This window comes from Cervus canadensis, chromosome 1 (assembly GCF_019320065.1).
Source record: "Cervus canadensis isolate Bull #8, Minnesota chromosome 1, ASM1932006v1, whole genome shotgun sequence".
Classification (NCBI taxonomy): Eukaryota; Metazoa; Chordata; class Mammalia; order Artiodactyla; family Cervidae; genus Cervus; species Cervus canadensis.
Genome location: NC_057386.1, coordinates 120,617,361 through 120,631,829, shown reverse-complemented (window position 1 = coordinate 120,631,829; position 14,469 = coordinate 120,617,361). Strand labels below are relative to the sequence as shown.

Genomic DNA, 14,469 nt, shown 5'->3' with positions numbered 1-14,469 from the left:
TAATCTAAGCAGATGTCCAAAGTTTGCAAGGCAGTCAGGACCCTTCCTCTTGAGTGGCTTTGTCATTTGTGTTGCCAGGGTGTCCCTCACCCATGACATCACCTCCCTCCCACTGTGATGTCAGACACATCGGCCATCGTCGTAACAACCTCGAAAGCGCCCCCACAGATTGCAAAGCTGTCTGCTCACGGCTAAAATAAGTGTCTCGTTATGAATCAGTGTCCCAAGTCAGGAAACGCAACCCCAGAGGCAGCATGTCGTTCGGAGCCCATCTCGGGGCTGCTGGCCTGGGAATGTTCAAGCACCACAGCACACACGGCTGCCTGGAAATGACTCATCCTCCCAGGCCCATTTCCATCCAGGCTGCTTTTGGGGGTGGGGTCAGACCAGCATCCTAGATGCATCCTAGCTGCCGGGTGACAGTGTAGCCAGCAGCCCGCTGGGCCCAGAGCCCCACATCCGGGTCCCACTCGGCATCCGTGGCTTCTGGGTCCGAGCAGAGGCTGGGCCATCACTGGTTCTCCGCAGCGACCTTGACTCCTCTGCTCTCTTGGCCTCATTTTCCTCCTTCCATCCTTCTTTCCTCTTGGACCTGGACTTATTCCCTGCTGCAGCTAGTCCCTTTCCCTCAGGGGGCACCCCTGTCCTGTTGTTTGAGGTGTCAGCCCGTGTTTGGGGAGGTAAGTGATGTTGACTTGAGACACATTCTCCTCCTTTCATCCCAGGAGGAGGGAGGGGGCCCTGGCAGGCAGTGACAGCAGGTGAAGGGTGATCAGGAAGGGAGGCGGCGAATTCGGGGCCTTCTGTACTTGGGAGCGGTCACTTTAAAATGCTGCATATCAGAGGATATCCAGGTTGCTCAGCTTGCTGCCCTGAAGGAGGGTTCTAAAGAGGCCAAGGTCCACGGTCCAGCATCCATCTGGACCAGCCGGCCAGCCACCTCGCCCTGCGCTCTGATAACTCCTCATCCGCTTGCAGGGCCCTCCCTTGCTTACTTATAGGAGTACCTTCACAACAGTCACCTCTTTAGAACCTGTATGAATGCAGCTCCCAACGTAGGACCTGTGGTTCTAGCCCCCGCCTATAGAAGAAGGAACTGAAGCTCAGAGAGGTGAAGCAACTTGCCCAGGGTCACACAGCACTCGCCACAGGATTCTATCCAGGTTCCACCTAGAAATCTCACAGTGAGTGTCTAGAGTTTAAAAAGAAACCAGACAAGCCAATGTGGCTGGAGGAACAGAAGTTGATTTTAACCCTAGAGAATCAGCTCTTTGGTGGGGAGGGGGCCTCCTCCTGTGACAAGCCTGAGTTTCATCCCCGTCATGTTAGCCAGCCTCTGCTGAGCACTCCAGGTGGGCCTGGCCCCAGGCTATGGTTTTCACATCAAGTAATTCACTTACTGCACATAGCACCCCATTTTCCTGATAGGAAACCAAGGCTCAGAGAGGTGCAGTCACTTGTGCCAGGTCACACAGCCAGCCTGCAGCAAAGCCAGAACTTGAGCCTAAGCCCACGTTCTTGACCTCTAATAAGCTTGTAGATGGCACTGTTGGCCACAGTGCCCTTAACCACTAGCCATCAAATTTCTGAGGATATCAGAGTATTTTCTCAGACTGGAGGGGAAACCAAGGCCCTGAGGTTGCCATCTACTAAAGACAGCCTCCCTAGAGAGATGACCTTCAGATTAGCCAATGTCAGCACTGATGCCAGGACTGTCTGCCTTAGAGACCCTCCTCCTAGGCTGCACTTGACCTTTCTCATGGCTGTGGATCACTCTGGTGGCATTTTCATTTTTTCTTTTCTACTGTTTTTTTTAATTCTTTCTCTATTTTCGGGGGCATTTTTCAACTCAGGAATTAACTCTGATAACTTTGCCATCATGCAGAATCTGGGAGCAACTTTTCATGCTCACCCTGACCGTTCGAGTGTGAGTGACTTCCAGCACCGCCCCCCAACACCATGCACTCTTTCCCAGGCAGGGGACAGGGGCCCTATTTATACCAGTTAATGTGCTTGCTCTGTGCCCTCCTCCCATGGATGTCCCTGCCACCTGGTCTGGTGGGCACCCAGCCCCTCATTCTGGAGGAGAAATAAGCTCACTCACCTCAAATTGCATGTCACTGATGGTTTCTCAGCATCTCTCAGTCACTGGATATTTATGGAGCATCTATTCTGCCTCAGATACTGTCCTCAGAGCTGGGGATCCACTGATGATCCACTACAGAGTCATCTCATAGACAACACGCAAGGAATAATAAATAGACACATGCAGTCGTTTTAGATAGTGATACGTGCTGCGAAGGAGATAATACAGTGGTTTCAAGAGAAGTGGCTTGGGGTTGGGTAGCATGTTAGATTGGAAGGTTGGGGAAAACCTCTCTGCAGGCATCTGTACCAAGGCCAGAACCATGCAAAATCTAGGCAGGGGTGTTCCTGGCAGAGGACACAGCCGGAGCAAAGGTCCTGAGGCAGGAACGAGGTTGGGAGGCCTTGAGTGTAGCAAGTAGGAGGAGAGTGATAAGCAGTAAGGTCAGACATAGACCCCGGGGCAGGACCATCAACCATCCCCCCCTCGCTCGTTGTATCCGCCATCATTCCTGTGGCTGCTAACGTATGACCACAACCTTGGTGCCTTAAAACAACACACCTTGGAACTTCCCTGGTGGCTCAGTGGTTAAGAATCCACCTTGCAATGCAAGGGACGTGGATTCAATCCCTGGTCGGGGCATTAAGATCCCACATGCCATGGGGCATAGCCAAAAAAACTTTTTCTTAAAAAGTGAATTTGTGGCAAAACAGATAAATCAAGATATTTTACATTAAAACCTATTCCCAGCCTCTCAAAAAAAAAAAAGATATATCAGAGGGGCTGTTAGCAAGAAGTCACATCCCAGTAAGACAATCGGCCTCAGGAGCTGGGATCCAAATTCAGCCCCATCCCCCATAGCCTGGGACCTACAGACATGAGTTGGAGAATCCTGCCCAGCTTTTGTGATCTTAGGAATGAGAGTCATGGTTGTTTTTGAGCCCAGAGGCCCTTGCCTCACTTCTCAGCTACAGCGCTCACCATGGAATTCCTGCTCTGAAGAGCGTACCTTTATCAAGAACCACCCCTCCCAACTCCCACATGATGGAATCTAGAAAGAAAGCTGCACAGAGACCCCACACCTGCTTGCACAGCCCCCCAAATCTTCCTGCTTCGACTCAGCTCTCAGAATCTGCAACCAGGTAGAAGCAGAAGCCAAAGACCATTGGAGTGTGGAGGGCGAGGCGGGGGAGTCGGAGAGAGCGTGGTGTCTGCGGAGAGACACGGGCAGGGCTTCCTGCCAGGACCAGCTGCTCCTCGGCGGCCTCCTCGCCTGGTTGGGCCAGAGCGGGCGGCCCCCACCTCCAGGCTGCGCCCTGCACCCAGGCCTGGCCCACCTGCTCCCCATCCTGGGTCCTTGGTCGGGGGAGATTGGTGGTCAGCATGGGGCCAGCCGATACACGTGCAGACTGCCTGTGGAGTCCAGCCTGGGACCCCCATCCCCATGCCTGAGAGATCAGGGAGCCTCGGTTGAAAGGATCTGGCAAAGATCCTCAGAAGGTTTAGAGATGCTAGACCGACTCTTGGCTTGAGTATGAGGATCCAACTAGTGAAGTGGAAGGAAAGGGCTTTAGTTTAGTTCTTGCCAAGAAGCACAGAAGATGCTCGCCAGGTAGGAGGGAGGGCCTCACACTAAGGCGGGGGCCGGAGGGGAGAAGAGCTGGGGGCGGGCGGCGCTTCTAGCCAGGAGGGCACCTGGCTGCTCACTGCATGCGTCTAGCCCAGAGTTCTCCCAGGGAAAGAGGTCTTCACAGCTGTCTCTGGCTGATGTGGGTGCTTTTGACAATGCAGAGTCCAGGCTTCCCACTATTTCAGACTCTCCGGAGATGGGCTAGGGGAAATTTTAACAAGCCCCTCAATTGATTCTGATGCATCCTGACGTTTGAGAACCACCAAGCTTGACCACATGATGGCTCTGGCCTTGCTGGTCTGCCACAATGCCAGATTCACTGGAGGATGTCTTTTCAGGGGAATAAGAACACCAAGCAGATGTGGGAGCCGCTGAGCAAAGGCAGGTTCCTCAGTCTCGTCTGGGAACAAGGGACAGCTAGTAAATAAATCCTCATAGACCCCCGGGTGGGTATGGGTCAAGGATGGGAGAGCTGGGAAGCATGGGTTTGGGGTCCTTGATTGAAGCTAAGCCCTGCTTCTCAATAGGGAGGAGTCTAGTTCCTCCCCTCCCCATGGGGACATTGATCGACGTCCTGGGATGTTTTCATTTGTCACAGCTGGTGATAGAGATGTTACTGATGTCTAGTGAGGAGAGACCAAGGATGCTGTTAAACATTCTCCAATGCACAGGGCAGCCCCCACTATAAAGAATTATCTGAACCCAAATTCCAGTAGTTACAGGCTGAGAATTTCTGATCTAAACCAAGATCCCTCAGGCAGCTGGGCAGGACCAAGACTCAAAAGTAACTGGCCAAGGAGAGTCACCATTCAGGCTTCTCAGAAGTCAAGCCAGGCCCCATCTACCTCCATCTGTGGGCTCCCAGTGTATTAACTTAAATGAAGAAATGATAACCCGGAGTTACCAAAATTGCATTTAGTGGATAAACACATTCACTAACTACCTACCTACCACCACCTCATTTGGGGGGAAACATTCGATATCTAAATTTGAGGTTCTTCGTGAGTGTGAAATCCAATCAAATGCCCCCCCCCCAAGCCCTGTTCTCAGTGATTCTCAATGAGGAAGGCAGCGAGAAAGAGACATTTGATTGCAAAACGTCCTTTGCTTCTCACTGGTGGTATGATCTTGACAAGTTACCTAATCTCTCTGGACTTCAATCACCACAAGTTAAATGTTAGTTGCTCAGTGGTGTCCAACTGTTTGCAACCCCGTGGACTGTAGCCCAGTAGGTTCCTCTCTCCATGGGATTCTCCAGGCAAGAATACTGGAATAGGTAGCCATTCTCTTCTCCAGGGGATCTTCCTGACCCAGGGATCACATACAGTTCATGTTTGGTCAGAGCTGACTGTATACTAGGCATTTTACAAGCATGATCTTATTTAACTCCCAGGAGAGGTGGTGTGTGAAATGGGCCTTGTAACAGTGAGTAGGAGTTGACTTTTAACAGAGGGGAGATGAAAGGGCATTCCAGGGAGGGCAAGGATAGATGTAGGAGTGGACATAGTGTGCTCCCTGGGAAGAGAGGAGAGCGGAGGCCGGGGCTAAGAATGATGGAAGGTGGGAGTCTGGAAAGGAAGCAGAGAATTCCCAAATCCCTAGGCTCTGTAAACAAGACATAATAGCTCAATGGGCAATTTCTCAGCCATAAAAAAGAATGAAATAATGCCATTTGCAGCAACATGGATAGACCTAGAGAATATCGTACTGAGTGAAGTCAGTCAGACAAAGACAAATACCATATAATACCACTTATGTGTGGAATCTGAAAAAATGATACAAATGAACTTATTTACAAAACAGAAATAGACTCATAGATATAGGAAACAAATTTATCTAGCGGAAGGGGGAGATAAATTAAGAGTGTGGGGTTAACATTTGCACACTACTGTATAGAAAATAGTTTTTTAAAAAAAGCAAGGTTGTACTGCATAACACAGGAAACTATACTTAATATCTTATAATAACCTGTAATAGAAAGGAATCTGAAAACATATATGTGTGTGTGTCTGTATGTGTGTATCAGTGAATCGATTTGCTAGACACCTGAACTAACACAACACTGTAAATCAAATATACTCTCTGCTGTGCTGAGTAGCTCAGTGGTGTCTGACTTTTTGTGACCCCAGAGACTACAGCCCGCCAGGCTCCTCTGTCCATGGGATTCTCGAGGCAAGAATACTGGAGTGGGTTGCCATTTCCTACACCAGGGGATCTTCTCAACCCAGGGATCAAACCCATGGCTCCTGCATTAGCAGGCAGATTTTTTACTACTGAGCCACCTGGGAATCCTTGTATATAATATATGTGCATTTATATATATATGTACATATATATGTGTATATGTAGTATATATACACATATATATGTATATGAACCCATGAAAAAGAAATGGCAACCCACTCCAATATCCTTGCCAGGGAAATCCCAGGGACAGAGCACCTTGGCAGGCTACAGTCCATGGAGTCCCAAAAGAGTTGGATACAACTTAATGATTAAACAATAGCAATGTATGTATGTATGACTGAATCACTTTGCTGTACACTTGAGACTAATGCAACATTGTAAGTCAACTATCCTTCAATTAAAAAAGAAAGTGTCTGAGTGCAGACATCCCTGCCTGTGTCCCCATAAGCCCCCAGGGAAGATGCCCCTTTCTCAGTTAGGAGCCGTATATGCCTTCAGTCTTTAGAGACATTAAGGCTTTGGCCAGCACCACCCAGTGCTATAGCCACTAACTATATATAGCTAATTAAAGTGAAATAAAATTAAAAATTCAATTAATCCCTCAGTGACAATAGGTGCTTTTTTTTTTTAGCTGAGCCACATAGGGGATCTTTGTTCCACCAAGGGATTGAACCCATGACCCCTGCAGTGGAAGCGCAGAGTCTTAACCGCTGGATGACAAGGGAAGTCCCTAAGCACATTTCAAGTATTCAGTTGCCTCATGTGGTCCATGGCTAAAATACCAAAAACGCAAGCAGACGTGGAATGTTTCCATTGACTCAGAAAGTTCTCCTAGACCGTGCTGACTTAGAGGAATCTTGACTGTTTTAGAAAGAACTAGCATTTTCCTTTCTCTGCTTCTGTCTGATCAGCCTACAGACACATCAGTAGTCAAAGCAGTAGCAGATGCCACAGGCTAAGTGCTGTGAGCCTTACCTCCTGTTGCAGTAACCCCATGAACTGGGTTTTATTATTAACCCTTTTTTAGAGATGAGTATGCTGAGAACTAGAAAGCTTAAGTGACCATAATATCCAAAGTCACACAGCTTACAACCAGCAAAGCTGAGAGTTGAACCCAGCTCCACCCAATCCACAGCCCATGGATCCCACTGCCCGTATAAACCTAGCAAACAGACACATCCCAGGCTAAGCAAATTCATGGCAATAAACTGCTCATCTTCCTCAGAGCTGACTTTTACTGAAAACCTGGGGCCGGGAGAATCTACGTAAATCTACTCCTGATTTTGTCCCTGGATGCAGAGAGGCAAAATAACTTCTTGTCAGGTGCTGAAGGATGTTCCCTGTGGTCCCATGTTAAAAATATTCTTGTTTTAAATTGGAGGATAATTGCTTTCCACTGTTATGTTGGTTTCTGCTGTACAATAAAGCAAGTCATACCCCCTCCTTCTTGAGCCTCCCTCCCATCCACCCCCATCCTACTCCTCTGGGTCATCACAGAGCATGGGGCCTGGGCTCCCTGTGTTACTCAGAAGCTTCCCATCAGCTCTCTCTTTTACGCACGGTGGTGTATATATTTCCATGCTGCTCTCTGCTATTCTTCCCAGCCTCTCCTTCCCCTGCCATGTCCTCAAGACCATCCTCTACACCTGCATCTCTATTCCTGCCAGGCTAACAGGTTCATCAGTACCATTTTTCTAGATTCCATAGATATGTGTTAACATATAACATTTGCTTTTCTCTTTCTGACTTCACTCTGTATAACAGGCTCTAGTTTCGTTCACCTCATTACAGTTGTCTCAAATAAAAATATTCTTCCCCGGCTCATCACAGGGCTCTTACCTAAGTTTGTGTTGACAAAACACTTCAAATATATTATTTAAACAAAAGTGTTAAAGGCTTTTTTTTAAAAAAAAAAAAAAAAGCAAAGGATGATGATAAAAGCACCTCTCCCTGCAGCTTCACACAAGACAAGCTGTGTGAGCCGTTTTAAGGGTCACCTGGGTAATCATAGCCTGTAATCTTTGTAAACTGGCCTCATTCAGTGAGAGATGCTGGATTCCTAGCTCTTTAGCCTCTGGCTTATCCTATGCATCCTGACTCGTTTTCCCAGTCTGTTTACAAAAAAGGAAGGATCTGGGCCGAGCATCAGTCAGACCTAGTTTCAAATCCCAGCTCTGCTTTGTGTTTGCTGAGAAACCTTGGGAAATTAACATAACCCCTCTGGTCTCAGTTGTTGCATCTGTAAAATAGGGAGGCTTTTAATATCTACTGAGAGGAATGAAATAACTTCTGTGCTGGTACCTGGTACATTACCAACACTCAAACAGCGCTAAACTCCTCTCTTCTCTGCTGATTCCCCACTTATGGTCACATGACATCCTCGGAGCTGGAGTTTTAGCACTGAGAGGGGCTGCGTGACATTTAGAACATCCGTCTCCACAGACAATGGCTCTGTTTATCACCATGTAGGTAAACCGCTGGCTTGGGAAATGTCTGTAATCAAGAACCACTCCTGCTGTGTTTTGGTGACATTTTTAAGAGAGTAAAACATGATGTTCCCTCTTACAACTGCAGACCTCTCCAAGCAAGATGAGCAGAAGTGGTTTCAGCATGGGCCACCAGGAAGCGGCCAGACAAAGCAAGGAGGGCCTTCTGGGTGGCTCCGTCCGAGCAGCCAGAGGGGCCACCTAGGGCCTTACACTCAGAGCCCAGGCCCTGGCCCCTGAGTCATCCCAAATGACTGTCAGCACCAGGTTGGGAGCTGGGGGAATTTATGGAGCCAAGAGTCCCCGAAGCTGGGAACATAGGATGGAGAGCTGGATACGGCCAGCCTCCACACCTGGGACCAAAAGTGAGATGGACCACAGAGCAAGCCACATTGCCCAAAGTTGGGGAACAGACAGATGCCATTGAGTGAAATGGAGGGAGGTTAGAAAGAGGCAGACAGTTAGAAAGCAGGAGGGCAGAAGGATGGAGACGAGGTGGGGCAGGTTGGGAGGTCTGGATTTTGACGCAGTCAGTCCCATCTCAGCCACGACTTCCCTCCAGCTCAGAGGATGGTCTAGCCAAGATAGCCTCTTCCTGAACCTATCTGAGTTCAAGGGCAGAGAGCCAGGAAAGCTTCATGCTTAGAGTCAGGAATAAGCCTGGGTTTGAACCCCAACTCCTTCAACCCTGACTATGAGACTTAGGTGAGTGGTTTAACCTCTCTGAGCCTCAGTTTCCTCATCTGATAATGATCACAAGGGTGGTGATGGTGGTAATGAACATGGTGATGGTCATGAAGATTCTGATGGGACGAAGGTGATGGTGATGAGAAGGATGAGAATGATTTTGGCAATAATGTTGGTGATAATGAAAATGATGATGTCAACATTGGTGTTGATGAGGGCACTTTTGATGGCGGTGGTGACAGCGATGCTGATGCTGATAAGGAAAAGTTGGATGGTGATGTTACCGATTGTAAGAATGATGGTGCTGATGGTGGTGATGATAAGTGAGGGTAATAGTAACAGCCTCCACTTCAGAATAAACGTGACGAGTAGGCTGGAAAACCAACTCAATGAACCTGAATTGGAGCAAACTCTGGGAGATAGTGGAAGACAAGGAAGCCTGGCGTGCTACAATCCATGGGGGTCACAAAAAGTCGGACACAACTTAGCAACTGAACAACAGTGACAGACTGCAATACCTTGAGTGACTTAGCTTCTGTCTCACTTATGCCGTCTGTACAACGGTGACAAACATTCATTCTGACCTCATCGGGCTGTCCCAAGGACTAAATTCACTAAAACATATAAGTGCTTGACACACCAGTAAGTTCTTAATCAACACCGACAGTATTAATAGTTTTTTTGTCGCTGTGTTCCCCTTATTTTCAGAATCATTCCTGTGTATCCTGGGCTGGTACCATTAGCCTTGTGATCAGTGCTTAGTTGCCGTTGGCCCACAGGACTGGTTTTCTGACCTGTCCCTCCTGCTTCCTGTATCTTCTACCATTAGGTTTCATAGATGCTAAGCCGTCCAGGGGTTCTGCAGGGGATTCTGCTAGGAGAGGGGCCTCCTGGCTTCCTAGATCAGGAAATTGGGGGCAGGGGAGGGAGAAACAAAGTCTATGTCACAGTCATCCTGAAACTGTCTCCACACAACGGGTATGTGCCAGCCGTGGGTGCCAAGTCAGTTGAGCTCACCTTCACGCTTGATCCTGCGAAGCAGCAGGCTGTGGACCCAAAGCTCCTTGGCTACATGGAGGGTCATGTGGGTGAAACCCTGAGGGTTCGTCACGGACTCAGGGCTTTCAGACCAGGGTGACCAGCCGGTCACTCCAGATGTCGCGTCTTCCTCAACCTCTCCTGCCTTGCCTTTCAGAGACCTGGACGGCAAATCACATAAACCTCTGCCCCTCGGCGTGGAGAACGACCGAGTCTTCAATGATCTGTGGGGGAAGGGCAACATGCCCGTCGTCCTCAACAACCCGTACTCAGAGAAGGAGCAGGTATGTGGTGGTGTCAGCCTGGTACCCACACTCCACGGTTCCCTGAATGTTCTTGGGAAGACAAGTGCCAAGCCACCTTGGGGAAAAAACCAGCCTTCGTGGCTGGAGAAATGGCGTGGGGGCTGAGGCTAGCAGCACTTACCCTGGACTGTGGCTTTGGGCTTTGATTTGGTGGGTTTTCTTTGCTAGCTTGCCAGTTTTCAAATTTTCATTGTTTCTACCGGGAAAGATATTCACATGATTCTGAATTTAGAAGGTAAAAAAGATAGATGGTAAAAGCTTCTTCTCATTCCCTCATCCCAGCCACATAGCTTCACTCCCCAGAGGCAAGCAGTATTCATTATTCATCATTTTTGTAGCCCTTTTAGCAATGTTTTATGCATAGACAAACAAATACATACACATTATTTTCTTATGTTTTTATACAGATGAGAACACATCACACATATAGGCAAACCTCATGCTATTGCACTTCATTTTATTACATGTATAATTTGTGTGTGTGTGTGTGTGTGTGTATGAATTGAAGGTTTGTGGCAACCCTGCATTGAGCAAGTCTGTTGGTGCCATTCTTCCAATTGCATTATTTTTAAGCTAAAGTATGTGCATTTTTAGACACAAGGTTATTGCACAGCATATAGACTACAGCATAAGAAGTACAGAATGGGCTTCCCACGTGGTGCTAGTGGTAAACAACCCGCCTGGCAATGCAGGAGATGTAAGAGATGCAGGTTTGATCCCTGGGTTGGGAAGATCCCCTGGAGGAGGGTATGGCAACCTAGTCCAGTATTCTTGGCTGGAGAGTCTCATGGACAGAGGAGCCTGGTGGGTTACAGTCCATAGGGTCACAGAGAGTCAGATACTACTGAAGTGACTTATGCACACACACATAGTACAGTATAAAAATGCATGTAACCTTTATATGCACTGGGAAGCCAAAAAGCTCATGTGACTCACTTTATTGTGATATTTGCTGGATTACTGTTGGTCCAAAAATGAACCCACAATATCTCCACCATATGCCTGTGTTGTTTTGTACCTTGTTCTTTCACGTATTAATGTATCTTGGAGACTAGTCCTGATTAGTAGGTGAAGAGAGTCCTGGTTCTTTTTTCATGGCTGCATAATATTCCCTTTTGTGGCTCTGCCATATTTATTGAACCAGGCCTCCAAAATGAACACATGGCCTATCACCAATATTTTGCCACGACATCACTATAATGAATGACCTTGTGCAAATACCTCATTGGCAGATGGGTGGGCTTATCAAAAGAATAAATTCCTAGAAGCAGTTGTTGAGTCAAAGGTCATATACAGTTGTGACTTGGACAGAAATGGCCAGATTGCTCACCACAGAGGTTGCACCATTCCTATCTGATAAGTAGGAGAATGACTATTTCCCCCCAGCCTTTCCAGCTTGGAGTGTTACCGGACTTTTCAGTCTTTGCCAATTTGCTGAGGAGGGTTTTAACAACAGAGTCAATATGGTTTCCTGAGAGTGTCTAGATCTGGCTAGAGATTAGCAGAGCCTGTTTCTCACCTGCCCAGGCAGGTAACAGAGCAACCCTGGTGAAGCATGTGAATTTCCCACCCCTCCCCTGCGCTGCAGCAAAGTACTACTGGAATGGCCATCTTCTTCCTTCCCTCCACCCACCTCAAGCCTTGGATGGCACAGGCTGGGTTGCCAAGCTCGTTCTTTCAATGCTTAGTCTTTGGACAGCACTTTTCACCACCAACCCATGTAAGCAGTGACCCGTAGCCTCTGTACGTAGCTTCATGGGGGAGGATGGTACATTCCAGAGCGTCAGTGGAACTTGCTTTCCTTAGCTGCCAATGGCTGGCCAGGAAAAGGACATCAGGGATGCAATAGTAGGCCAGACCCATGATGCCAGTGGCCAAGCACTCTGTCTCCTACAATGACACCTAGGAATGTCTGGTGGACAAGGCACAATTTTAGTTTTCTATTATGCTGTCCTCAAAAATCCAGGTCATATTGTGAGTGTGAGGACTATTGTTATCCATCAGTGATTAAGTGAACAAATAAAGCTTGAGTTTTCTTCATATTTTCTCAGTTGAAAGTAAAGGGTGTTGCCATAATGCAAACCCTCCCAAGACAAAGGAGGGCAGAGAGGGGCAGACTCAGGCCAGATCCAGGCTGTAGACATGATTTGTTAGGTTTGCACTATATTGTCCTATAGATAACTTATATTTATATTTTGAATTTATTGCCAGTGTTTCAATTTTTTATGTAACTATCATATTTGCAACTTCTCTTACGAACATGGACAATCTGACCACATTGAGCCTATATTCTTATGGGGAAATAGTCTGCCCAGACTGAGTAACTGCTGCCCCCACTACACAGGGCATGGGCTCTCCAGTTTGCCTCAATCCCCACCACTCTCCATTATGCCCCTCTCATTACCACCAACTGTTCGTTGTCATTTATCATAACATTAGCACTGTTGGTTTTCTTATAATAGTTAGGATAAGTGGTAGGTAGATATGGACCAAGAGATTCACACATTTCAGGGAAGATGAGAAAGATTTCAATGTTTTGTAAGAATAAAGAATATTCTTATGTGTTTGATATGCAAGCAAGTGTTCTGTCTCAAGATTACCCAGCTGGCTTTACTGATTTGCCTTACCTACCTGCTCTAGGTATCAGAGTTTATCATCACTGGCCTGCAGTAACTCCTAAGATCTGTGCTGTAGGGAAGAAGCAGAGGAGGCCTTGACCCCACCAGAAAGACCCTTAAAGTCCTGCTGAAATCTGAGCCATTGCAGTCTGATGACTATTTCCTTTAACCTTGGTCAGACAGTGACCAGTTGAAAAATATAACCTTCAACTTCAAGCCTGAGTAGTAGGGCTCAATACTGAGGACAGGACAGGGGGGTTAATAGGCCCAGGGACCTTTGTGGGGCATCATGATGAAACGATCAGTGTCTTAGTCTGTCTGGGCTGCTATAACAGAATACCATAGACTGGGTGGCTCTTAAACAACAGAAATGTATTTGTCACTGTTCTGGAGGCTGGCACCGGTAGATCTGACGTTCGGTGCAGACCTGCTTCCTGGCTCATAGACCGCTTTCTTATGACTATGCTCTCATGTGGCAGAAGAGCAAAGGCTCTCTCTGGATCTCTTTTATGAGGGCACTAATCCCATTCATGAGTGCTCCAGCCTCATCACTTCATCATCTCCCAAAGGCCCCACCTCCACATACCATCACATAAAGGTTAGGTTTCAACTGATGAATTTGGTGGAGAGGGGGACATAAACATTCAGTCCATAGCAATTAGGGGAAGGCACTGAGAACTTGCCTTAAGGCTGCCTCTAAAATGGAAACTCCATTTCTGTGGAGGAGAAAGGGTGCTGGAGAAAGGGGAAAAAGATAGTCTTCCTGAGGTTAAGACGGCCAAACAGTTTTAGACAGGGAGCTCCTGACATACAGACCAGCAGTGCTTGGACTTACTCCTTGACCATTATCAAGGAGTAACGTTGCTGTTAGTCTGTGACCCAAAATAAGCTTCAAAATCACTGGCCTGTGAGATTATCCAGGCTCTGCTGTCTGAGACTCATTTTCCAAATGCCTCTCAGAAATAGAGCGAAAAGGAAGCAGAGACCCAAGTGCTCAGTTATATTGAAGTCCCAGAGCTAAGCAAACAGCTCGGCGACCTCCTGCTAGACACCTCCACAGCCACAGGGCTCAGAAACATTTCCCAAGCGAAGCAAATTAGTAGAAAACCCAATGAGTTTCTTTCTGGCCTGAAAGACCAGCTCCTATGTTCCGCCTCTTCTCTATCTGCTCAAAGCCACTTTACCTGCAGCGCCTGGAATCGGCTCCCTTCTGTCCAGTTGTAACCCACATTTGCTGATTTTTTAGACATCCAGGGAGGGGGTAGCATTGTTAAGAACACAAAGGCCCAGCTACTACCTGCCAACAGGAGCTGGTGGAAGAGCAGCTGGTCTGCATTTTCCATGCAAAGACTTGGCAAAAGGCAACAGAGCCCAGGGAAAGTGGGAGAGATGCAGGCTAGACATGAGAAAGGACTTCCTGACTCAGACAACT

At 47.6% G+C, this 14,469-nt stretch overlaps 1 protein-coding gene across 6 annotated transcripts in view; it reads left to right on the top strand.

Annotated features, from left to right (window-relative positions):
- Nucleotides 1-14,469, top strand: part of NOS1 (nitric oxide synthase 1) — a 197,232-nt gene that overhangs the window by 103,444 nt on the left and 79,319 nt on the right. For all 6 annotated transcript variants that reach the window (XM_043440047.1, XM_043439998.1, XM_043440009.1 and 3 more), the window contains one exon: nucleotides 10,272-10,398. In XM_043440047.1, coding sequence (XP_043295982.1) covers nucleotides 10,272-10,398 — 127 coding nt within the window. The remainder of the gene's footprint in view (nucleotides 1-10,271; nucleotides 10,399-14,469) is intronic.